Source organism: Schistocerca gregaria, chromosome 8 (genome assembly GCF_023897955.1).
Source record: "Schistocerca gregaria isolate iqSchGreg1 chromosome 8, iqSchGreg1.2, whole genome shotgun sequence".
Taxonomy (NCBI): Eukaryota; Metazoa; Arthropoda; class Insecta; order Orthoptera; family Acrididae; genus Schistocerca; species Schistocerca gregaria.
Genome location: NC_064927.1, coordinates 289,484,010 through 289,511,532, shown reverse-complemented (window position 1 = coordinate 289,511,532; position 27,523 = coordinate 289,484,010). Strand labels below are relative to the sequence as shown.

General features: G+C 41.0%; 1 protein-coding gene across 2 annotated transcripts in view; it reads right to left on the bottom strand.

The window, feature by feature from the left end:
• Positions 1 to 408: 408 nt before the first annotated feature.
• LOC126284420 (flexible cuticle protein 12-like) overlaps positions 409 to 27,523 on the bottom strand; it is a 112,953-nt gene continuing 85,838 nt past the window's right edge. Inside the window, exons 2-3 of one of the 2 annotated variants that reach the window (XM_049983338.1) lie at positions 22,466 to 22,584; positions 409 to 1,373 (exon numbers count right to left, since the gene is read on the bottom strand). In XM_049983338.1, the coding sequence (XP_049839295.1) occupies positions 1,097 to 1,373; positions 22,466 to 22,584 (396 nt within the window). In that variant the 3' untranslated portion in view covers positions 409 to 1,096. The remainder of the gene's footprint in view (positions 1,374 to 22,465; positions 22,585 to 27,523) is intronic. The other variant, XM_049983335.1, reaches the window with a different exon arrangement.

The following is a 27,523-nucleotide window of genomic DNA, read 5'->3' as shown; positions in this document are numbered from 1 at the left end:
ATATTGCTAATGTGTTTCAAGTCAGTTATATTATAAAGCGTTTTAACGCAGTCACTCCTTACACGAATTCCTTATAATTGTAATATACATTTAACTTCAAATTTAATTATATATAATCCTATCGTTGAAATTAATACCGTTATAGGAAGAATAATTCTTGATTTTTGAGACTTTATCTTTATTGATCATGAATTTTCGGTATATGATATAATTAGAGACGAGAATCTAATATGTATGTAATAATAAAGACTTTTTACTTGCGATATTCTGAAAGAATATGGAATATCTTGCTTAGTGTTACGTAAGTGTAAGTTATTGTAGCAGACACTCATGAGATGAATGACAAAGAATAGGCTTGGATAGTAGTGTCATTATTTTTAGGACACTGTTTGAGAAAAATAGAACAGGTGAAACCAGTATTGTTATTAATCATCCTGTCATACTGATAACTCAGAGCCAAAATTATTTCTTTTCTCAGAGACATCATATTCATGAACAAAATACTGCTACCTCAGTATCTTATTTACGAGAACCTGTAAATTTATAAAGGTAAAGTTGTTTCTTTGAGACAGGTGTGATTCTCGACAGAGGATTTATCAAGTCTGGGAGTGGATAAATAGATTAAATTATTGGCGATTCCATATGAGGTTGGGAAAATTTTGTTATTCATCTAACATTTTTGGCTGGAAGGCACGTCGCTCAAAACAGGTTTGAGTAATTGCCTTCATTACAAAATACTTGAGGATGAACTGTACTGTCGCAAGAATATAGCGGTTGTGCGATTTAAAATATAACAGTGTATGTAAACAGGGAAAATTAAAGAACACGTCACTACACCAATTTAATTAATGCAGATCTGTTATAAATTTAAGAAACTATATTGTTGTTGGGTAAAGCATTTGCACAAATTACAAATAAATCTGACCGTGACATCTCCTGAACACTAGAGCTGTTAGCTGCCGAAAGGTAACAGCAATGTACCAGGTGACAGGGGTAGGCGTTGCACACTTTCTCGACTGACTTGAAGGGTCGGTTCAAAAACTGGTTTTGATATTTAGGCACGTGAATAATTCGGTGACATGAGGTGACTGGCCGCTCAGCCGACCAGTGTAAGTGCCGCATTACTTCCAATGATGGGCACAGCTTGCTGGAGTATCGGTTTCGTCGGACGTGGCAACGGCGTGGGGCGCACCGCGACGGGTCCGGTGCCGAAGGCGACCACGGGCCGGTAGCCGTTCTCGTCGGCTTCGTAGGTGACGCTGTAGGTGGCGCCGCCCGCGTCTGGTGGCTGCCACGAGAAGCTGCCCCGCAGGCGCGCGCCGTCACCCTCCGTGCCGAACTGCTCCTGCCGGATGCCGTTGCCCGTCTCGAACCTGCGCGAGCATTACACCCACCAATTATCACTTCGGAGGATAGAGTGTCACGCATACACACACACACACACACACACACACACACACACACGAACATATGAAGCATAAGAAACCATGAATGTTCAACGTGGGCAAGCTGCACGCCAACGAAAAAGACATCACCTTTTGGCGGCCACCACAATACGTTCCGTAGCTGATCACGTGATACTCTCGCCTGCCTCCACAATCAGGCCGAGCAGCTATGGCAGGGTACTGACTTGAATCTTGTACACATGGAATGTGTGGAAAGTGACCTAGAAGCCCATCTACGCAATGAGCTTCTACCGTTCCACGATCCAGGCTGCATGCGGTTAAGATAATATCGCACAGTGAGAGTAAAATGAAAGGTGGCTCATCTTGCTCGTACACAACAGAATTCAGAAATCTATAAAAGTCCAGTCACTGTTACAGGAAAAGCTCAAGCAGGTCAACGTAACATGTTTTTGTTATCGTCTGCTTTGCAAAAAAAAAAAAAAAAAAAAAAAAAAAAAAAAAAAAAAAAAATGTTTCAACTGGCTCTGAGCACTATGGGACTTAACAGCTATGGTCATCAGTCCCCTAGAACTTAGAACTACTTAAGCCTAACTAAGCTCAGGTCAGCACACAACACCCAGTCATCACGAGGCAGAGAAAATCCATGACCCCTCCGGGAATCGAACCAGGGAACCCGGGCGTGGGAAGCGAGAACGCTACGGCACCACCACGAGCTGCGGACGTCTGCTTTGCAGAAACGAATGTTCCTTTAATATTAGTCTTGGCCATACCTAGCCATACGTACAGTTTCAGAGTGTTTCTCTGCTATTCTTGCACCTCAGGGGTATTGTTGCCGGCCCATATCTGGCGGCTGAGACTGGCAAGAAAACCACATTTGTGAAATTTGGCTTTGTCTAATGAAAGGATGTCATCTAATAGGTTCTTGGGGCCACATGTAGTAAGCGTTGCTTCACGCAGTCGAGAATGGCAAAATAGAGGCACGCCGGCGATCGAGGCGTTGAGAAGTAAGAGCGGTACTGATAGCCTTGCTGACAGTTGCAGACTACCAACAAGGTGACGCAAGGACGCACACAGACCGAGCGCCAAGCGAAGCCTGGAGAGTGCTGAGTAGGAGAAGTCAGGCCAGCACGCTAAGTTACGCTGCAATATACTGTGGGAGTAATAACAAGAAGCTGCCACCGAGGGTAAAAAACGTCCTCCAGTTCGGATCTGTGGACGGACGTGGTCCGTGTCCGAATGTTCAATCTTCGTAGGTGACGATTCCGGAAGTTGTTCCAGCTCGCAGGAGTCATCCGTTCGCTGCTAGATGTCAACTTCAGCTCTGGAGGTCGGCCCGAGTTCGGTCGGCAACATGGCAGACTAACTACATCGAGAACGTCCAGCAGAACTGGCCGCAGCGCGGCCTTGGTCACAGGCGCCGCCGGGGACTGACGCCCGGACTTCACTGCAACCCGGCCACGCCGAGTGGTCCGTCCGTGACGGGACCTGGCGGACATCGCGACTGACTGCCTCCCAGCCTCCGGTGCAGCCGGAGTCGGCAGCTGACCTCACGGCGACACGGCTGCCGAGCGGCGACGAGTTCATCTCAACCACAGGGCATCCTGGCTTCAGCGGAGTACTGGTGGCCTGAGGCTCCGAGTGCGATCAGCGGCATTGTCGGAGGATTTACACAGCAGCAAGCAAGCGGAGGGATCGGTAGGGCTGGACAGCGACGACGAGGGAGAAATTGTAAAGAATGTTCTATAAATAATTGTAAAACACCACGCAGTCTCAGTCTTTGGTGCAGCCACTGTGTCTGCTGCTAACAAGTACTGCAGAAGCCATAACAAGTGGTGCAGAAGTCGTAACAAGTGGCCATCTGTCATAACAAGGTTTTCGTTTTCCATGGCCGGTAAAATGTCATAACACTTTTCCTCATGGGTGCATTAATTTCGTCCTCCAGGTGATGCAAATCCTGGATACGATACGCCGCCTTTGTAAGCGTAACCAAAGAGTACGTCAGACATAGGACGAGCAATTTCGAGACTCGGCTTAGCCAACGAACAGAAGTGCATGGTCTCAGCAACGCTCCAGACTGTGGCGCCAGATGCTGATGGTGGTCCTGGACGTTCCTGGTTAAGTATACTTCCCCATCTTCTGAATTTGTAAACAAGAGGCCTGATGTTGGCTCTCGTCGATGGCTCTATTCCATCTCTTGGATGCTACAGCTCACCCACCTCCTGGTATGTCTTACGGTCGGTTTTCTAGGAAAGGATGTTTATTCCTTCTTATACAGTCTTCAAGAACTATGAAAGAAGAACTGAATACATTCTTTTCATGAAAATAAATCATTTTTATAATAATATTTCGTTCCGTAGGAAAATAATGTTTCAAGCAAATATTGTGTATCTACTTGGAAGACATTAACCAGCATTTTTGTCTTTCTTGTAATTTTGTTCGTTATGAAGACATGAACAGCGGTGCGTCTCTTATTAAATAGCACCCTCCATTTCTTATGCAGCAGTCGACACCGTCTCATCAAGACTTTTCCAGGAACGTGCCTATCACATTGTACCATTCACATAAACCTGACGTTATTAAAAACATTACACGAAACTGACTTCGACTCTACCGTAATAGTACATAGTGACGTAACTCATCAGCTTTCGGGATATGAGACTAACCAAATGAAAACACAAAGGAAAGGCACACTGACTGCTTAGTCAACCATGTTCAGCTCAAGGTATGTGTGAGTACAACGAACACTAATGTTCTGACTAAAGACCAATTACGAAATGCTAGTCATTATTTCCCCCCCCCCCCCCACCTCACGAGCAATGGACCATGCCATTGGTGGGGAGGCTTGCGTGCTTCAGTGATAGATAGCTGCATCGTAGGTGCAACCACAACGGAGAGTTATCTGTTGAGAGGCCAGCCAAACATATGGTTCCTGAAGGGGGGCAGCAGCCTTTTCAGTAGTTGCAGGAGAAACAGTGTGGATGATTGATTGATGTGGCTTTGTAACACTAACCAAAACGGCCTTGCTGTGCTGGTACTGCGAACGGCTTAAAGCAAGGGGAAACTACAGCTGTAATTTTTCCCGAGGGCATACAGATTTACTGTGTGGTTAAATGATGATGGCGTCCTCTTGGGTAAAATATCTAGGAGGTAAAATAGTCCCCCATTCGGATCTCCGGGCGGGGACTACTCAAGAGGACGTCGTTATCAGGAAAAACAAAACTGGCGTTCTACGGATCGGAGCATGGAATGTCAGATACCTTAATCGGGCAGGAAGGTTAGAAAATTTAAAAAGGGAAATGGATAGGTTAAAGTTAGATATAGTGGGAATTAGTGAGGTTTGGTAGCAGGAGGAACAAGACTGCCGATCAGGTGAATACAGGGCTATAAATACAAAATCAAATAGGGTTAAGGCAGGAGTAGATTTAATAATGAATAAAAAAATATAAGTGCGGGTAAGCTACTACAAACAGCATAGTAAACTCTTTATTGTGGCCAAGATAGACACGAAGCCCACGCCTACTACAGTAGTGCAAGTTTATATGCCAACTAGCTCTGCAGATGGCGAAGAAATTGAAGAAATGTATGATGAAATAAAAGAAATTATTTAGATAGTGAAGGGAGACGAAAATTTAATAGTCATGGGTGACTGGAATTCGGTAGTAGGAAAAGGGAGAGTAGGAAACGTATGGATTGGGGCTAAGAAATGAAAGAGGAAGCCGCCTGTTAGAATTTTGCATGGAGCACAACTTAATTATAGCTAACACTTGGTTCAAGAATCATAAAAGAAGGTTGTATACATGGAAGAGGCCTGTTGATACTGGAAGGTTTCAGATAGATTATATAATGGTATGAGAGACATTTAGGAACCAGGTTTCAAATTGTAAGACATTTCCAGAGGCAGATGTGGATTTTTACCACAATCTACTGGTTATGATCTGTAGATTAAAAACTGAAGAAACTGCAAAAAAGGTGGGAGTTTAAGGAGATTGGATCTGGATAAACTGACAGAACCAGAGGCTGTAGAGAGTTTCAGGGTCACCATTAGGGAACGATTGACAGAAATGAGGGAAAGAAATACAATAGAAGGATAATGGGCAGCTTCTAGGGATGAAATAGTGAAGGTAGCAGAGAAGCAAGTAGGTAAAAAGAAGAGGGCTAGTAGAAATCCTTCGGTAATAGAAGATACATTGAATTTAACTGATGAAAGGAGAAAATATAAAGATGCAGTCAATGAAGCAGGCAAAAAGGAATAGAAACGTCTCAAAAATGAGATCGACAGGAAGTGCAAAACAGCTAAGCAGGGATGGCTAAAGGACAAATGTAAGGATGTAGAGGCATATCTCAATAGGGGTAAGATACATACTGCCCACAGGAAAATTAGAGACCTTGGAGGAAAAGAGAACCACTTGTACGAATATCAAGAGCTCAGATGGAAGCCCAGTTCTAAGCAATGAAGAGAAAGCAGAAAGGTGGAAGGAGTGTACAGACGGCCTATACAAGGGTGGTGTACTTGAGGAAAATTTTGTGGAAATGGAAGAGGATGTAGATGAAGATGAAATGGGAGATATGACACTACGTGATAGAGCACTGTTAGATCTAAGTCGAAACAAGGCCCGGGAGCAGACAACATTCCATTAGAATTACTGACAGCCTTAGGAGAGCTAGCCCTGACAAAACTCTACCATCTGGTGACCAAGGTATATGAAACAGGTGAAAATTACCGAACTATCAGTGTAATAAGTCACTGCTGCAAAATACTAAAGCGAATTCTTTATAGACGAATGGAAAAACTGGTAAAAGCTAACTTCGGGGAAAATCAGTTTGGGTACAGTAGAAATGTTGGAACACGTGAGGCAATACTGACCTTACGACTTATCTTAGAAGATAGATTAATGAAAGGGAAACCTACGTTTCTAGAATTCGTAGACTTAGAACAAGGTTTTGGCAGTGTTGACTGGAACACTCTCTTTCAAATTATTAAGGTAGCAGGGATAAAATACTGGGAGCGAAAGGCTATTTACAATTTGTACAGAAACCAGATGGTAGGTATGAGAGACGAGAGGCATTAAAGGCAAGCATTGATCAGGAAGGGAGTGAGACAGGGTTGTAGCCTATCCCCACAGTTACTCAATCTGTATACTGAGCACGCAGTAAAGGAAACTAAATTAAAATTCGGAGTAGGAATTAAAATCCATGGAGGAGAAAAGAAACCTTTGAGGTTCGACAACGACTTTGTAATTCTACGAGAGACGTCGAAGGACCTGGAAGAGCAGTTGAACGGAATGGCTGGCAAAAGCTGTTATCCTGTAAACATAGCCATGTTTTCACTGCATGGCCTTAAGGTCCGCTGTGAGCATTCTTGGAACCCATCGTGAGCACCTCTTTCAATATCCGAGAGTATGGATCATTGCAGAGGAACTTCCAATGCTCACCGACAACTATAGAACGAATTGTCGCGTTGTGATGCGCCGGCAGGCGCCAATGATGGCATCCGCAGGTGTTGACAGATGTGAAAATTACCGAACTATCAGTTTAATAAGTCTCAGCTGGAAAACACTAACGCCTATTCTTTGCAGACGAATGGAAAAACTGATAGAGTCCGACCTCGGGGAAGATCAGTTTGGATTCTGTAGAGATGTTGGATCACGTGAGGCAATACTGACAATACGACTTATCTTAGAAGAAAGATTAAAGAAAGGCAAACCTACGTTTCTAGCATTTGTGGACTTAGAGAAAGCTTTTGACAATGTTGATTGGTATACTCTCTTTCAAATTCTGAAGGTGGCAGGGGTAAAATAAAGAGAGCGAAAGGCTATTTACAATTTGTACAGAAAGCAGATGGCAGTTATAAGAGTCGAGGGGTATGAAAGGGAAGCAGTGGTTGGGAAGGGAGTGAGACAGGGTTGTAGTCTATCCTAGATGTTATTCAATCTGTGTATTGAGCAAGCAATAAAGCAAACAAAAGAAAAGTTCAGAGTAGGTAATAAAATCCATGGAGAAGAAAATAAAAATTTTGAGGTTCGCCGATGACATTGTAATTCTGTTAGAAACAGCAAACGACTTGGAAGAGCAGTTGAACGGAATGGACAGTATCTTGAAAGGAGGATATAAGATGAACATGAGCAATAGCAAAACGAGGATAATGGAATGTAGTCGAATTAAGTCGGGTGATGCTGAGGGAATTAGATTAGGTAATGAGACACTTAAAGTTGTAAAGGAGTTTTGTTATTTGGGGAGCAAAATAACTGATGATGGTCGAAGTAGAGAGGATATAAAATGTAGACTGGCAATGGAAAGCGTTTGTGAAGAAGAAAAATTTGTTAACATCGAGTATAGATTTAAATGTCAAGAACTCGTCTCTGAAAGTATTCTTATTTAGTGTGGCCATATATGGAAGTGAAACGTGGACCATAAATAGTTTATTTAAGAGGAAAATAGAAGCTTTCGAAATGTGGTGCTACAGAAGAATGCTGTAGATTAGATGGGCAGATCACATAACTAATGAGGAGGTATTGAATTGAATTGGGGAGAACAGGAGCTTGTGGCACAACTTGACTAGAAGAAGGGATCGGTTGGTAGGACATAGAGGGATCACCAATTTAGTATTGGAGGGTAGCGTGGAGGGTAAAACTCATAGAGGGAGACCTAGAGATTAATACACTAAGCAGATTCAGAAGGATATAGGTGCAGTAGGTACTGCGAGATGAAGAAGCTTGCACAGGATAGAGTAGCATGGAGAACTGCATCAAACCAGTCTCAGGACTGAAGACCAAAACAACAACACAACATCCATACAAGATTCAGAATGTGAACGAAATGAAGTTCGAACATAGGCTAGATGAGGCTCGTTTAAGTCTGCACAGAGCAGTCGCATATGAGGTTCTATGCCGCCACATGCCGTGCAGGAACATCCACTGCACTCAGCTTTGTGTAGTTTCACAAATTCTTTCAATTTCGATCCGTTCCTCTTCTAGGAAATGACCCCTCGAGCGCCTGTTAGAAGTATAGTGAAATCTGCACGTCGTAAGGATTCCTTGAGCAACTTGTGATTGCAGATTTTCAGGAACGTAAATGCGTCCACCTACTATTTTCATGCAAAATTGGGCGACACCACATGCCGCTTGCCACATGCAAAATTTGCTTTGAGCAACCTTCGGTAACGGCTGCATCATCTCTAGGCAATTCCAAGAATCGTGGCCTTGGATCCCCCGACTTCAATCCAAGAGACTTCCGGTTGTGGGGATATTTGTCCATCGAGAATGTACTTGGACATTTCCTGATACGGTGACCTGTCACTCTAATGACAGTAGGTGCGCTGCGAACAGCTGTCGACTATGACGTGTTATAGACGCATCACGTTGATGAGTCGAGAAACCAAACAGAACACATGTTGTAACTTGTAACCGTACAATACTAAACGTGCCTGTACTACGTTAACATGTGTCTGATCGTTCCTCCCCTTGTGTTGCACCCACATCACATCCTGACTGCTGACAGCGACAAATTTGCTCCTGGTGGTAGAAAGTAGAACCATTATTTCTTCAGCATTTTCTGCGAACTTACTGTTTAATGAACGTACCTAAGAGGCTTCAGCGTCTTGCGGAGTGTACATAATGCAGCACTCGGAACACCTTCAGTTTGATTTTATTCCGTAGTTGGAAGAGAGCGCAAATCACATTCGTCTACAAGGAGGTCAGCAGAAGTGATCCACAAAAATACTGTCCAGTTTTTAGATTTCTAGATTTCCGGAAAGCTTTTGACACCGTTCCTCACAAGCAACTTCTAATCAAGCTGCGGGCCTATGGGGTATCGTCTCAGTTGTGCGAGTGGATTCGTGATTTCCTGCCAGGGAGGTCGCAGTTCGTAGTAATAGACAGAAAATCATCGAGTAAAACGGAACTGATATCAAGTGTTCCCCAGGGAAGCGTCCTGGGACCTCCGCTGTTCCTGATCTGTATAAATGATCTGGGTGACAATCTGAGAAGTTCTCTTAGGTTGTTCGCAGATGATGTTGTAATTTACTGTCTTGTACGGTCATCCGAAAAACAGTATCAGTTGCAAAGCGATTTAGAAAAGATTGCTGTATGGCGTGGCAGGTGGCAGTTGACGCTAAATAACGAATAGTGTGACTTGATCCAGATGAGTTCTAAAAGAAATCCGCTGGAATTCGATTACTCGATAAATAGTACAATTCTCAAGGCTGTCATTTCAACTAAGTGCCAGGGTATAAAAATTACGAACAATTTCAGTTGGAAAGACCACAAAGATAATATTGCGGGGAAGGCGAGCCAAATATTGCCTTTCATTGGAAGGACACTTAGAAGATGCAACAAGTCCACTAAAGAGACAGCTTACACTACACTCGTTCGTCCTCTGTTAGAATATTACTGCGCGGTGTGGTATCCTTACCAGGTGTGATTGACGGAGGACATCGAAAGGGCGCAAAAAAGGGCAGCTCGTTTTGTATTATCACGTAATAGGAGAGAGAGTGTGACAGATATGATACGCGAGTTGAGATGGAAGTCATTAAAGCAAAGACGTTTTTCGTCGCGGCGAGATCTATTTGCGAAATTTCACTCACCAACTTTCTCTTTCGAATGCGAAAATATTTTGTTGAGCCCAGCCTATATAGGTAGGAATGATCATCAAAATATAATAAGAGAAATCAGAGCTCGAACAGAAAGGTTTAGGTGTTCGTTTTTCCCGCGCACTTTTCGGGAGTGGAATGGTAGGGAAATACTATGATTGTGGTTCGATGAAAACTCTGCCAAGCACTTAAATGTGAATTGCAGAGTAATCATATAGATGTAGATGTATCAATGATATCAGTTTGTTGTAGAATATTAGAACATATACAGACCTGAAACATAATGAGTTACCCGAACAGAATAAGGTTCTCCTTGGTAATTGGCATGGATTCCTAAAATATCGTTCATCTGAGAACTCCCGCATTTCTCGTATGACATCCTGAAAGTCAGAAAAATGTGGTACGTTTTGACTTTCAAAAAGCATCTCACTCAGTAGCACGCATATACTTATTAAGAAAACGTTCTTATGGAGTATTAAGCGAAGTTTTTCATTGGATTGACAAAGTATTGGTATGGAGACTGCAGCAAGTTACCTTGGCTGAAGAGCTGTTGATGTACTTTCAAGCGTGCTGAGAGCCTAATGATTCATACTGCATTTTATCCTCAAATGACATCCTAGATATACCGGGTGATCAAAATGTCAGTATAAATTTGAAAACTGAATAAATCACGGAATAATGTAGATAGAGAGGTACAAATTGACACACATGCTTGGAATGACATGGGGTTTTATTAGAACAAAAAAAAAAAAATACAAAAAGTCAAAAAATGTCCGACAGATGGAGCTTCATCTCATCAGAATAGCAATAATTAGCATAACAAAGCAAAGATGATGTTCTTTACTTGAAATGCTCAATATGTCCACCATAATTCCTGAACAATAGCTGTAGTCGAGGAATAATGTTGTGAACAGCACTGTAAAGCATGTCTGGAAATATGGTGAGGCATTGGCGTCCGATGCTGTCTTTCAGCATCCCTAGAGATGTCGCTCGATCACGATAGACTTGCGACTTCAGTTAACCTTAAAGACAATAATCGCATGGACTGAGGTCTGGGGACCTGGGAGGCCAAGCATGACGAATGTAGTGGCTGAGCACACGGTCATCATCAAACGACGCGCGCAAGAAATCTTTCACGCGTCTAGCAATATAGGGTGGTTCTAATAACACCCCATGTCATTCCAAGCATGTGTGTCAATTTTTAACTCTCTATCTACATTATTCCTTGGTTTATTAAGTTTTCAAATTTATACTGATTTTTTGATCACCCGGTATGTAGGCTTTCATGCAGGTAAAGCAAATTACTAGCTGAAGATGGTTTCTATTGAGTATTCACTACTTTTTTACTAGTTTTTTTCCCATTTTACCAACTATGGTTACCTTACACAGAAGCATAATTCGATGCAACTTAATGACGTATCTAATAGTGTGTTGATATCTTTGCCGCTAGTATTCGCTCAGATTGCGAATGTAAATCGAGGTTCCGCACCGGTTCGGTAAGACCACCGGGCCATGTCAGACGCAGAGCGACTGTGAAGCAACACACGAGTCACTATACATGGGACTGACGAGTGAGCGTGTTGTTCCGTACTCTTACGTGAAGGTCATGAAATAAAACGAAAGTTTGATTAAAGTCTGAGAGTACTGTTGATATGTTATTGTTGAAAACTGATTTGGAGAGGTAGTGGATGTCAAAAATACACGTTAAATTGCAACCAGCCACTGTTACTGATGATAGTGATCAAACCAATAGCTCCGTTACTGATTTCTAGCCGACAGGTCCCACGTCTGAATCTACATTTAGCTTGTGCTGAACATGTAGATTTTCGTTATGGCGTAAGTTCACTGCGGTGGTGGTTCTACATATAAAAAAAGTTCTAACGATCAGAACTACTTTACTATAACTGGGCATAAGTTCAAATTAAAACTACATAGAAAATTTTCTGTGATAAAATCCGTTAGTTTTGCTTTACTTACATGGTTAATATTGTTGTATTTCGTAACTTTTGACTGCTATTCGAAATGTCCTTGCTTCTAAGTAATGGTGATCAAGATTCAACATTTTCTTAAACTCTGAAGATGCATACTGTTTAAACCTTCACACACATACCCACACGGATGTTTCTATACAATGATGGTAATTTACAAAAGCAAAATGTTGCAAAAGTATTTGTTGTCAGATAAGTTGCAATATTTGCATAAATGTTAGAACAGGAAGTTCGGAATGCATAAATCTCTGAGTAAAAAGGGAGTGGGATTATTTATGAATACGAATCTAGAGCAGAGAATGAGTTGGTGTGAACAGTTCAGTTACAGGACTATTCTCAGGCAGAAAACCAACGTAACAACAATAACATATATTTTATCAGTAGTTAGAGTATACATTTTGACGTCAGAAAGAGACTATGAAGGATTAGAGTATATGAATACATTGAATGGATAACTCAGTTAGGAAAATGAAAAATCGAGTTATAAGGGGCATAGGAACGCTGAAGGAGGGGAAGGAACTGAAGACGGCTTTTCGACAGGATGTGGGGTCGATAGTAGGATTAAGGGAGGAGTAATAAGAACTAGAAGAATTTTGCAGTGGGGGAAGGCAAAAGAAAAAAAATATATACGAAAGAATATGCTACCGGTAAGAGCAATAAGAATGAAAAACAGCTCCATGAGTTCTGTATAAATTTTAACTAATCGGTAAGATTGTGAGAGCATGAGCTACCAATATGTTCCAAAACGCCGCGCATAATATAGGGTTTTTACCGGGGCCTTCTTGGTGATAGAAAGTTAGGGTGAAGTGTTTTGGCTATCCCCTGAGCAAGGGCCTTACTGTAGCTATACTGCAGTATAGGGCAAAGTTTGAATATTTCACGCTTTCTCCAGCTTACATAACTAGAGCAAATTGGTTGGTTCTTTTTCATTAGATCTGGTATACGGTTCTGTGCCTTCTGGTGATTCTGGAGGCACTATTTAGTTCATGGGCGATTCCTGAGAAAACTCGAAAACAGCCTTATGCACCATTCTTTTCACTATAATTTTCACCATCAACGTATTGTTCAAATTTTAGCGGTATATTCTATTGCCATTTAGCTAAAACAGGCATCTTTGCGTTTTCAGACATCTTTATCCGTTAGCGAGAAACACACCAAAAACAAAAATCGAGCCACGGATTCCAAGAAGGCTATTCACAGCAGTGTGCTATAATTTTTACGATCTATTCCTAAGATTCAGATTTCGAACGATCTTGAAAATTTTATTGATATCTTTATCCATTGCACAGGTACGGAGGCTCAAAATTGTCTTACGTGTACAAGTAAAAATCTGCTGTAAAGTGTTCTCGTTATCATCAGGATTCTGAGAATATCTTGTTGTAGTACTCAAGTACATAAAAATTTTTTTGTCGATATACAATCTAGTCTTAAGGAGTAAAATTAGTTTACCCATATTTCAGTTTTACGTAAGTCTTGCGTAGGTATAAAAATTTTACTGGCCCATGACGTTCTTTCCGTGTGAGCGACATGTCAGTCTGTGGCAGGGAAGAGAAACAAACCATCGGAAAAATGGTCCTACTGGAGCACAAAAAGAAGAATATGCCCCCGGTTTAAAAGATTCTGATTGAAAATTGGGGTCCTAATTGCCTCATTCTAATTTCCTCAGCAGCGTTAAAAAAAATTCCGAAAAATTTCTGCACCCGAACGTATTCACAATTTTCTCTGCTGAGTCAGAAGGTGACAGTGGTTGCGGTAAGAAACGGAAAAGTAATACACTACTGGCCATTAAAATTGCTACATCAATAAGAAATGCAGATGATAAACGGGTATTAATTCGACAAATATATTACACTATACTAACATGTGATTACATTTTCAAGCAATTTGGGTGCACAGATTCTAGGAAATCAGGGAAATCAGTACCCAGAACAACCACCTCTCGCCGTAATAACGGCCTTGATACGCCTGGGCATTGAGTCAAACAGTGCTTGGATGGAGTGTACTTGTACAGCTGCCGAGGCAGCTTCAACACGATACCACAGTTCATCAAGAGTAGTGACTGGCGTATTGTGACGAGCCACATTTTCAGTTGGTGAGGGATCTGGAGAATGTGCTGGTCAGGGCAGCAGTCGAACATTTTCTGTATCCAGAAAGCACCGTAGAGGACCTGCAACATGCGGTCGTGCATTATCCTGCTGAAATGTAGGGTTTCGCAGGGATCAAATGAAGGGTAGAGCCACGGGTCGTAACGCATCTGAAATGTAACGTCCACTGTTCAAAGTGCCGTAAATGCGAACAAGAGGTGACCAGTGGCATCCCATACCATCACGCCAGGTGACACGCCAGTAAGGCGATGACGAATACACGCTTCCAATGTGCGTTCACCGTGATGTTGCCAAACACGGATGCGACCATCATGATGCTGTAAACAGAACCTGGATTCATCCGAAAAAATGACGTTTTGCCGTTCGTGCATCCAGGTTCGCTCCTGTCTATGATGCAGCGTCAAGGGTAACCACAGCCATGGTCTCCGAGCTTATTGTCCATGCTGCTGCAAACGTCGTCGAACTGTTCGTGCAGATCGTTGTTGTCTTGCAAACGTCCTCATCTGTTGACACAGGGCTCGAGACGATGCTGCACGATCCGTTACAGCCCTGCGGATACGATGCCTGTCATGCCGACTGCTGGTGATACGAGGCCTTTGGGATCCAGCAATTTGTTCGGTATTACCCTCCTGAAGCCACTGATTCCATATTCTGCTAATAGTCATTGGATCTCGATCAACGCAAGCAGAAATGTTGTGGTACGATATACGGCAATCGCGATAGGCGACCTTATCAAAGTCGGAAACGTGATGGTACGCATTTCTCCTCCTTGCACGAGGCATCACAACAACGTTTCACCAGACAACGCCGGACAACTGCTGTTTGTGTATGAGAAATCGGTTGGAAACTTACCTCATGTCAGCACGTTGTAGGTGTCGCCACCGGTGCCAACCTTGTCTGAATGCTCTGAAAAGCTAATCATTTGAGTATCATAGCATCTTCTTCCTGTCGACTAAATTTCGCGTCTGTACCACATCTTCGTGGTGTAGCAATTTTAATGGCCAGTAGTGTAGAATGAGCCAGCTCATATCCCACTTCAGGTCAGCGTTTTTTAAGCAGGGCAATAATCGCATTTTTTGTGCTACGATGGGAATATTTCTAAACCGTTTAATAATAACTACTTTTTTCAAATATTACAAGAAGACTAGGTATACTTAGGAAACATGTGGAGAACTGCATCATGACGAGACACAGATTCAGAAATCATATACCCAGCAGCAGATATACACAATTTTCAGTGCTAAAGAGTGGGCGGAAATTTACGAGATTCTTCAGGAAGAATCAATAAGTACTAATTCGGATAATGAACTACTCTGGAACGATGATGTGCTTCTGTAGTTGTCTGAGGCTGTAAATGCTGCGATAATGGATGCCATAGTATTCAGTTAAGTTGAAGAGAGAGGGTCATCACGTCATTTCTAAAAGAGGACAGTTAGATATAGGTGCAAAGAAGGAAACACGAAGAATTCTCGGGTAATAATAAATACATGAGGTGATCGACGAAAGAAGGTAGTAAGAGAATCTGGAGGTTGCTGGTTTCGTGGAACCAACGCAATTTGATATTAGTTGAGGCTATGGTTTCGCGTTCCGTACGTACGAAGATCAGATCTGTATCCCACCACTTACATTTAGGTTTTGATGGTTTCCTTCTAAAAGAATATGACCAGTATTGCTTTCTGTCTTTGTCAAAACAGAGACTGTGCTCCGACCTCTATAATGGTGTAATCTTGTATTCGACGTGGGGTTAAACTATACTTCCTTTCTTTCGACCTGGGGAAATGTTTTCTTACAACAGTGTCACGGAATGAGAGGATAGATGTCGGTGTGGACACTGCACATCTGTGTACACTGTCCTTTAGAAGACAAACGAAACTGTTCATCTGTTTCTACATCAGAAACGCCTCATGCCCTTCTCGAGTAGTGATCATATGCCGGCAGTCGATTTTAATACTATCACCATAACTAAGATAAGCGTATTAATAAAACTTTACAGTCCTCCTCATTACACGACTAAAACTTTTTCTTAACAAACACGAAATATGAAGCAGGTAATTGTAAAGGAAAAGTAGTGATGAAATTAACTAGGGCTCACTAATTCGGAAGAGCAGTAAGATATTTATCTCTCGGTGCTGAAACATCTCTTCTAAAAATGATTTGTAGAAAAATGTTAATGAATATGCTTGTAGCGGATAGCAGCTATTGTACATTGAAATCTAATCGGTGAAGTCCCTCTTGACGACCGATATTCTGTAGGTTAGGATCACTGAGCTTGTAAAAGTGAATACGTGAGACAATCTCAATTACGTATACATTATACATTAACGAGCTAAATTATGAAACTACAAATGCACAATTATAATATATACATAAATGTCCCTGGCAACTTTCCTAATACGAAATACATCTTAACTGCCAAATCGAGATGGGCTGAAAATCATAGAAAGCCGTTTATTGACATCAGATAAACCCACATTGGCGTATTTTGTATGTTACAAAATGTAGATAAATTACTTCGACAATGTGAAGAATAACCTCACAGAATGTCTTACACCAAATGATACTATGACAGTAACCTCATTCCTTAGGAGCATATAGATAAAAACTTTATCACACTTTTAATTCCTTATACTCAAAGGAAAATGTGTGTGTGTGTGTGTGTGTGTGTGTGTGTGTGTGTGTGTGTGGAGCGGGCGGGGGGGGGGGGGGACTTTTTGTAAGCAGCAAATTATTACATATTTTCATTTACTTATTTTTCCCTTCCTTTTCCCCTTTTTTTCCTTTTTTATCTGACCTTTATATGTTTTTTATATTTTGCAGTTTATATTCCTTGTTTATTATTTACAAAATACAGACATCCTCTAGGAATTGCCACCCAAAATAAAATCTTGCAGAAGAACTGGACATGAAGTAGAAAAACTAAAAATTGCATACCACTTGTACTGTTCAGTTAGCTGCTGGCCAGATGTGTATCACTTTTAAAATCCAAAAAATATCTAACTTCACACATCTTGTGAAGAAAGATACCATAATCAGTATCTGTTATGTGTACAAAGTACATCCTCAACTATTATTAACAGTAATTCAGGAAAATGTTGCATTTAACATTTAAATATTTGTTAGCAGGAAATAATCTATATTCAAAAATGAATTTAAACAACCTATCTTAAAAATGTATCGTATACTCCAAAAAATTTATAACTCAGTTTTGCGCAAGAGTGTACAATAAGGCTAAGATGAGAACCAAATATATGCTTACAACGTCTGCTCAATAATGGGGCATAATAACAGAATCCCTGATCAACTAACATCTCTCCAATCTCAGTAGAAACTTTCAATCTGTCTGTAATTACAAAATCTTCATACAGACTAGAATTCTCATAAGTAATCTTAAGAAACCCTACCAGAATTGGTTTGGTACATTAGAGATCATGTTACATCATTACCACACAATATGAACTTTATGTTTGCAGGGTTAATCCTTTTAAATGTAAAAGGAGGTCATCACCGCTAGAGACTAATGTAGATAAGATAAATAAAAATCATTATAAAAAAACTAGAATTTATAGCTATACATGACGACGTCTAGAAAAGCTGACAGATGCTTTTTGTTATCATAAAAACCTATGTACAATACAGGTGCCCACAGAAAGAGTCTCTTGGTCTCCAAACACTTCTATCTTTGCAGGAAAATGACAAAAATACACATAAATTGTATTTATAATAGACTATCTACTGTGCACGCACATAAAATCATACCAGAAAAGCAGTTGGTATGCTAAACACCCTAGTTATAATATTACAAAAGCATCTATTATGTTATACCTATACACTTATATACTTGCATATGGGATCTAAAGTTACAAGGGAAGGGTGAGGGGATCTGTTGCGTGGTTGAGGAGTAAAGCACTTTGCGATAATGGGTACAAATTAAAGTAACTTAGAGAATTAAAGCATCCATGCCAATTCCTTAAGTCTGACAGGTATTGAGTTACATTTACACAAAAAGTATGTCCATTAATATGCTCAGGAGTGGAGTCCATCAATCTTCAAACCTTTCACTGCTGCTGGGGAAAATCCAACACACCATCTGTACAAAACATGTGCTATTCAAACCCTCACTTTAAGTGAAATATATCAAATCACGTCTTGGTTTGACACACTAGCTCTCATCTTACAAAATTATTGAAGGAGTATGCACTAAGACATGCCTAACATCCACATTTGCATTGTCATTATCATTAATCTTCCAAGAACAAGGGAGAGGTGAAGGAAACTCATATACTTATGAGAGTAATTCATGTTTAAATAAAATATAAAGCAATCTAAAAAAAAGTTTTTACATAAATACCTGATAGGTAATTAAAGTATAAAACCCACTTTAATCTATGATGGCTCACTTCATGATTAGGGTATACTGTATTTCCAAAACATTGTATCAGCACTGGGTACAAACTTTTAGTCCACTAGAGAGGGTAAAGTGAAGCTGAAAGAAATGGCCACATACTTATCTTAACATATAGCACTGGGATCATGTTACAATTTTCGAAATCTTCATAAGAAGTCTTTGTTCTTGAGATCTTTTTGTTCATGAAGAATCATATTGCAATGCAATATTGAGCCACAAAAATGTCTATTTCTTCTAGAGCGCTCATAATATATCCCTTTCCTACCTTATGTAATAAACTCATATTATTGGAGACACTTGTCGTAATGTGTTGCAAGTTATTCAAATTCACACTGAGAGCTGACTGGATGGATTGCTTTACATGTTCCATTATTTGGCGTCTGAGTATCCCCACCTACAAGCATACATAAATCTGTTACCTAACCACGCTTTCAATACAGTAATCAAAACTAACGAGGTGTACCTGTGCAACAAGTTCCATCATAAGATGTATAGCTTGATACTGGCATTCATAACATCAACAATAAGGTAAGAAGTGACGTCAAAAGTGAAGGAACACAGTGAGTGGAAGAGGCTTAAAGAAGAAATTAGATGGAAATATACATTATTAAATTCTCTTAACGAACAGTCATACTTAAGACACAGTGATTTAAAAGGTGTGGTAGATCATACTTTTTCCAATTGCATTGTAGGTGCAATTTATAAGTTTGTCAAGACAAAGTGAAACTATAGTTCCTGACTCTCTAAGAAAATGTATGATCCTTAGAAACTGCAGCATCCAATAGTGGAAACACGCCTCCCCCTACTTCCGAATTTAAGTTTTTTGACAAAATAGTAAATCTAACCAATATTGCTTTTAGAGATGATGAAATCTCACTCCTAAGCAAAAGACTAAAAGTCTACACCAATAACCAGATGATGATAAGTGCATGAAGCAAATTCTGGCTAAATGTAAAATGGAGAAGTCTACATCAATAGGCAGATGACGTTAAATGCGTGAAGCATATTCTGGCTAAATGTGAAATGGCTATTGATCTTCTTGCTGATTCAACTAAGGGAAAAAATGAGAAAGCTGTGAAAGTGGCTAAAGTGTTAGAGGAATAATAGGGTAACAACTGTGACTGACAAGATAATTATGCCGACCACAAATGTATATAGACAGTTAAAAAGAAACTTTTAGATAATAATGCAATAATCCTAAGGGCAGATAAAGGTAATTCTGTGGTTATTATGAATCGACAAAACTGTTAATAAAACTATGGAGTTTTTTGATAGTAATAACATTATAGAAGTGAGGAAAGATATGACACCAAAGTTTCAAAATCAAGTGAAGCAATATGTAAAACAGAGTAATTTCTTGTTTAAAGACCATGGCAACAAATATCTCACAGTTGTGAATCTGGCTACACCTAAGCTGAGGACGCCGCTGAAGACAGATATGGAGGGTGTTCCTATAAGGCCCATAGTGAATTATATTAATAGCTCTGCTTATATACTTAGTCAAAAGTTAAACAACATCCTTAGTGCCAATTATGTATTTTCAAGTAAATATTTCGTGAAAAACTCTGAGGAGATGACTGGTATGCTCAGGGGTTTGTAGATCTTCTGTAAGGCTAAAATGTTTTCACTAGATGTGAGTAACTTGTATACTAATGTACATGTAGATGAAACATTAGTGTTGATTAGGAAAAACCTACTGAAACATAAAAAGTTACGGTTATCAGAAATAGTGGAACTGATGGAAATTTCTTCACTTTTGAGTACAAATATTTCATCCAATTTAATGTTCTAGTTATATGTAGCTAACTTGGTGGCACTATAGCCAATACCTTTTCAGAAAGTTTAGAAAATGATATCTTGAAAAGTAAGTCTACCCATATTGATAAAATTTTAATATACAGAAGATATGTGAATGACACATTTATCCGAATAGATGGGGACGATAATGGTAGTGAATAAAGTTTCAACTGCTGTAACAATGCACATGTATCATTCACACTAGAAAAGAAAAAAAAGACCATAAAATTTGCTGTCTTCAATTTGAAGGTTTCACTAGTCATCCATACAACTCAGTTAAATAGTTTCAGAAAAGCTTCCACAACTGATGTAATCATACATAATTCTTCTTGTCATCCTGAGGCCTAAAAACTAGTATTCTTTCTTTCCATGACTAATATACTCGTCTCTGACTTATAGACTCCAGTATTGGTTACGATAATCATATAGTTGGTAGAGTGCAGAAAGAAAAAAAACAAAGAAAATTAATAAACGCAAGTAGAACCAATGATACTACCCTTACCAAAACTGCACAATATAAAGAATGTATTAATCCTTCTTTCATTGTTGAAATATCCTACAGAATCAAGCACATTTTTCAGGAGAACTAATGTACACGTAGTGTTTCAAGTTGGGACAGGAGTCAGTTCACTACTAAACACGAATTGTAACATCTTCCTTGTATGAACAGTCAGGTGTATTCCTATACATACTGTATATTACCCGTCTCGTCCTGTAGCTTATCGATTTTTTCTCAGAATTTCGAAGATCTTGCACCATTTTACACTCGATTTTTCCGGGTCGACTAATCCTATAAACGCGTATTAATTTTTCTTTAGTCTTGCTTCCGTTATCAACCTCAACGTCAGAATTGACTCTCTGACATATTTACCTTTCCTAAAGCCAAACTGATCGTCACCTGACGCATCCTCAGTTTTCTTTCCCATTCTTCTGTACGCTATTCTAGTGAGCAACTTGTATACGTGAGCTGTAAAGTTGATTGTGCGATAATTCTCGCGCTTATCAACTCTTGCAGTCTTCGGGGTTGTGTATATGATATTTTTCCGAAAGTCATATAGTATGTCGCCAGACTCATACATTCTACACACTCCTGTTTCTTCTTCTATTACATAAGACAAATCTTCCCACTCATAGAGGCGTTCAAAGTTCTTTGAAGCCATTTTGACTATTGTTCGACCGTGACTGTCTCAAGAAACATGTAAAGATTTTTTAAATCACCGCTACCAGTCACTGGTCTGCATTTAACAGTGGAATTCCCATTGCACTCTTAATGTTGCCACCCTTGCATTCTCTTTTACCGAAGCTTGTTTTGATTTTCCTGTAAGCTGAATCAGTCCTTCCGAGTATCATTTCTTTTTCGATCTCTTCGCATTTTTCCTCCAACCATTTCGTCTTAGCTTCCCTGCACTTCCTACTTATTTCATTCCTCATCGACTTGTATTTTACTACTTCTGAATTTCCCTGAACATTATTTTACTTTCTTCTTTCACCAATCACCTGAAATGGTTCTTCCGTTACCGATAGTTTCTTTGCAGTGAACTTCATTGTACCTACGAGTTTCTTTCCAACTTGTGTTATTGTCTTTTTTTAGAGACGTCAATTACACTTCAGTTGTGCTACCTACTGAGATATTCTTTATTGCTGCATATATAGCCATAGAGAACTTCAAGCATACCTAGTCATCCCTCAGTACTTTTGTATCCCAATAGTTTTCGTATTGATTCTTCCTTACTAATCTCTTAAACGTCAGCCGACTCTTCATCTCGACTAAATTTCATCATAACGACAAATATATTTTCCCCGTTCGTTTCACCGCTGTCTGTCTGGCCGACTGTTAAAGCCACCTTTTCTCGCGAAATACAGTAACAAATGAAAAAGCATAGAAAAAGTTTAAACTTAAACTTGAAAGTAAAACTTTCTCGAAAGTCTAGGAATGCTCAGGACCTGTATCATTTCAGTATCAATATCGATAACAGGCGAAAACCGTTGAAATTCCTGATTCCTGGAGCTTGTGAACTCTCTGCATATATAACTATGTTTATACGGAACACTCAGAATGGGAGTTGTACCCGAATTTGGCCTTTTTTTAATAAACAGTCGTAGTAAAACGATTATGTATGTATATCAGAGTTAAGTGTGAGAACGTATGGTTGCGACAAAGAACTTTCATGACATACCTCCAGTGCCACGGTTCAACTCCATTGAAGTCATTCTCCAACACGACAATAGGAGCGTCCCTTGGATTAAGCTGCGGTGCTGCTAGGACAACTTTCACGATGACAGCAACCAGAAATATCTAGAAAATATGAACAAAACAAATGTTAACAGCTCGAGAAATACTAGCTCTCCACCCCCGTCTCATTCATTTTCTCACCCTCCCACCCTGGATCCCGCCCCCCTCCCTTCTTCTCTCTCTCTCTCTCACGCACACAAACACACAGAAGATACATACAAAATATACAAATACACCCAAGTACACTCATTTGGATACGTACACTCTCATTAACTCCCAGTTTCTCGAGACAACGTCACAGATTTGATAAATGGGTGACATAGTGAAGGAGTGTTCCGGTTTTCTTTCTAGTCTTGTTACTAAGAGACATTGTCATTTTTTTAAAAATTTATTTAATATGATTACTTTTGTGGTTCATGCCGTTAAGAAATGTAATCCTACACTGGAATGGTCTTCCCGTAAATTTCAATGAGTCATTTATACTTGGAACGAGAACTTTTCTACATCTACATCTACATTAATACTCCGCAAGCCACCCAACGGTGTATGGCGGAGGGCACTTTACGTGCCACTGCTCCTTTCCTGTTTCAGTCGCGTATGGTTCGCGGGAAGAACGACTGCCGGAAAGCCTCCGTGCACGCTCGAATCTCTCTAATTTTACATTCGTGATCTCCTCGGCAAGTATAAGTAGGGGGAGGCAATATATTCGATAACTCATTCAGCAACGCGCTCTCTCGAAACCTGGATAGCAAACTACACAGCGATGCAGAGCGCCTCTCTTACAGAGTCTGCCACTTGAGTCTGCCAATTGAGTTTGCTAAACATCTCCGTAAAGCTATCACTCTTACCAAATAACCCTATGACGAAACGCGCCGCTCTTCTTTGGATCTTCTCCATCTCCTGTGTCAACCCGACCTGGTACGGATCCCACAGTGATGAGCAATACTCAAGTATAGGTCGAACGAGTGTTTTGCAAGCCACCTCCTTTGTTGATGGACTACATTTTCTAAGGACTTACCCAATGAATCTCAACGTGGCACCCGCCATATCAACAATTAATTTTGTATGATCATTCCACTTCAAATCGTTCCGTAAGCATACACCCAGCTATTTTACAGAAGTAACTGCTACCACTGTTTGCTTCACTATCATGTAATCATACAATAAAGGATCCTTCTTTCTATGTATTCGCAATAATTTACATTTGTCTATTTTAAGTGTCAGTTGCCACTCCCTGCACCAAGTGCCTATCCGCTGCAGATCTTCCTGCGTTTCGCTGCAATTTTCTAATGCTGCAACTTCTCTTTACACTACAACATCATCCGCGAAAAGCCGCATGGAACCTCCTACATCAGTATATAAGGCAATAATGAGGATTACTATGGAAAATCAGCAAGTAAGAATAGTTTGGTGCATTTGTTCGTAGCGTTTTTCGTCAGGTTTAATAAAAAACACATAACAGTGACTTTATTAATCAATAATACATTCTCCATACTCACAACACTCTGCCAACTCTGGTAACTTTTCCATTCTGCAACTGTAGAAATCAAGTGTACTTGCGGCTAAGATTTCGTCGAGCCACGTTCGGAGCTTGTCTGGTAGAGAGCGTGTTTGAAAGAGAGCAGAAAAGACGAAAATCTGAGGGCGCTAGACTAGGTGAATAAGGTGGGCGTGGAATGACGTTCCTAGACAACTCCTATATAGTGTTTTTTTGACAGTCTGACAGAATGCGGGCGACCGCTATCATAGAGTAGCGTCACTTCACGCAGTCTGCCTGATCGTTATTCTTGGAATGCATCTACAATACGTCACAGTTGTTGGCGGTAGATGTCAACAGTGGTTGGTATACAGGGTGTTACAAAAAGTACGGCCAAATTTTCAGGAAACATTCCTCACACACAAATAAAGAAAATATGTTATGTGGACATGTGTCCGGAATCGCTTGATTTCCATGTTGGAGCTCATTTTACCTTCGTCAGTATGCACTGTACTTCCTTGATTCACAGCCAGTTGGCCCAATTGAACGAAGGTAATGTTGACTTCGGTGCTTGTGTTGATATGCGACTCATTGCTCTACAGTACTAGCATCAAACACATCAGTACGTAGCATTAACAGGTTAGTGTTCATCACGAATGTGGTTTTGCAGTCAGTGCAACGTTTACAATGGCGGATTCCCATTTGATGTATGGATTAGCATGGGGCAACAGCCGTGGTGCGGTACGTTTGTATCGAGACAGATTTCCAGAACGAAGGTGTGCCGACAGGAAGACGTTCAAAGCAATTGATTGGCGTCTTAGGAAGCACGGAACATTCCAGCCTATGACTCGCGACTGGGGAAGACCTAGAACGACGAGGACACCTGCAATGGACGAGGCAGTTCTTCGTGCAGTTGACGATAACCCTAATGTCAGCGTCAGAGAAGTTTTTGCTGTACAAGCATGTTCAGAAAACATCGCTCTTCTGCAACGCAGCTAGCTCTTTATTCGCACGAAGTAATGGCCGCCATCGACAGGGGATCTCAAGTTGATTCCCTATTTCTAAATTTCCGGAAAGCTTTTGACACAGTTCCTCACAAGCAACTTCTAATCAAGCTGCGGACCTATCGGGTATCGTCTCAGTTGTGAAACTGGATTCGTGATTTCCTGTCAGGAAGATCGCAGTTCGTAGTAATAGACGGCAAATCATCGAGTAAAACTGAAGTGATATCAGGTGTTCCCCAGGGAACCGTCCTGGGACCTCTGCTGTTCCTGATCTATATAAATGACCTGTGTGACAATTTGAGCAGTTCTCTTAGATTGTTCGCAGATGATGCTGTAATTTACCGTCTAGTAAGCTCATCCGAAGACCAGTATCAGTTGCAAAGCGATTTAGAAAAGATTGCTGTATGGTGTGTCAGGTGGCAGTCGACGCTAAATAACGAAAAGTGTGAGATGATCCACATGAGTTCCAAACGAAATCCGTTGGAATTCGATTACTCGATAAATAGTACAATTCTCAAGGCTGTCAATTGAACTAAGTACCTGGGTGTCAAAATTACGAACAACTTCAGTTGGAAGGACGACATAGATAATGTTGTGGGGAAGACGAACCAAAGGTTGCGTTTCATTGGTAGGACACTTAGAAGATGCAACAAGTCCACTAAAGAGACAGCTTACACTACACTCGTTCGTCCTCTGTTAGAATATTGCTTCGAGTTGTGGGATCCTTACCAGGTGGGATTGACGGAGGACATCGAAAGGGTGCAAAAAAGGGCAGCTCGTTTTGTATTATCACGTAACAGGGGAGAGAGTGTGGCAGATATGATACACGAGTTGGGATGGAAGTCATTACAGCAAAGACGTTTTTCCTCGCGGCGAGACCTTTTTACCAAATTTCAGTCACCAACTTTCTCTTCCGAATGCGAAAATATTTTGGTGAGCCCAAACTACATAGGTAGGAATGATCATCAAAATAAAATAAGAGAAATCAGAGCTCGAACAGGAAGGTTTAGGTGTTCGTTTTTCCCGCACGCTGTTCGGGAGTGGAATAGTAGAGAGATAGTATGATTGTGGTTCGATGAACCCTCTGCCAAGCACTTAAATGTGAATTGCAGAGTAGTCATGTAGATGTAGATGTAGAAGGTAACGTTGACCACGTTACTGTATGGAGGGTGCTACGGGAGAACCAGTTGTTTCCGTACCATGAACAGCGTGTGCAGGCACTATCAGCACACTGGACTCGCATTCGGGAGGACGACGGTTCAATCCCGCGTCCGGCCATCCTGATTTAGGTTTACCGTGATTTCCCTTAATCACTCCAGGCAAATGCCGGGATGGTTCCTCTCACAGGGCACGGCCGCCTTCCTTCCCCATCCTTCCCTAATCCGATGAGACCGATGAGCACACTGTCTGGTCTCCTTCCCCAAACCAAGCAACCAACCAACCACTATTAGCAACTGATTGGCCTCCACGGGTACACTTCTGCGAATGGTTCATCCAACAATGTGTCAATCCTCATTTCAGTGCAAATGTTCTCTTTACGGATGAGGCTTCGTTCCAAAGTGATCAAATTGTAAATTTTCACAATCAACATGTGTGGGCTGACGAGAATCCGCACGCAATTGTGCAATCACTTCATCAACACAGATTTTCTGTGAACATTTGGGCAGGCATAGTTGGTGATTTGATTGGGCCCCATGTTCTTCCACCTACGCTCAGTGGAGGACGCTATCATGATTTCATACGGGATACTCTACCTGTGCTGCTAGAACATGTGCCTTTACATGTACGACACAACATGTGGTTCATGCACGATGGAGCTCCTGCACATTTCAGTCGAAGTGTTCTTTCGCTTCTCAACAACATATTCGGTGACCTATGGATTAGTAGAGGCGGACCAATTCCATGGCCTCCACGCTCTCCTGACCTCAACCCTCTTTACTTTCATTCATGCGGCCATCTGAAAGCTCTTGTCTACGCAACCCCGATACCAAATGTAGAGACTCTTCGTGCTCGTATTGTGGACGGCTGTGATACAATACGCCATTATCCAGGGCTGCATCAGCGCATCGGGAATTCCGTGCGGCGGAGGGTGGATGCATGTACCCTCGCTAACGGAGGACATTTTGTACATTTCCTGTAACAAAGTGTTGAAGTCACGCTGGTACGTTCCGTTGCAGTGGTTTCCATTCCATGATTAATGTGATTGAAGAGAAGTAATAGAATGAGCTCTAACATGAAAAGTAAGGGTTTCCGGACACGTGTCCACATAACATATTTTCTTTCTTTGTGTGTGAGGAATGTTTCCTGAAAGTTTCGCCGTAGCTTTTTGTAACACCCTGTATATTGGGAAAGCAATTCTTCATACACCACACCGTCGCTGTTCCAGTATCGCTGTATCTCTTGTGGATGGGCATGAGTTGCTGTTTTATTGGGTCTCAATCATTCCTTTCTTCTCCTTATGATCGAATGAAGGCGCCAGTTCTCGTCATCAGTAACGGTACAGGTAGGAATGGTCGGTGTT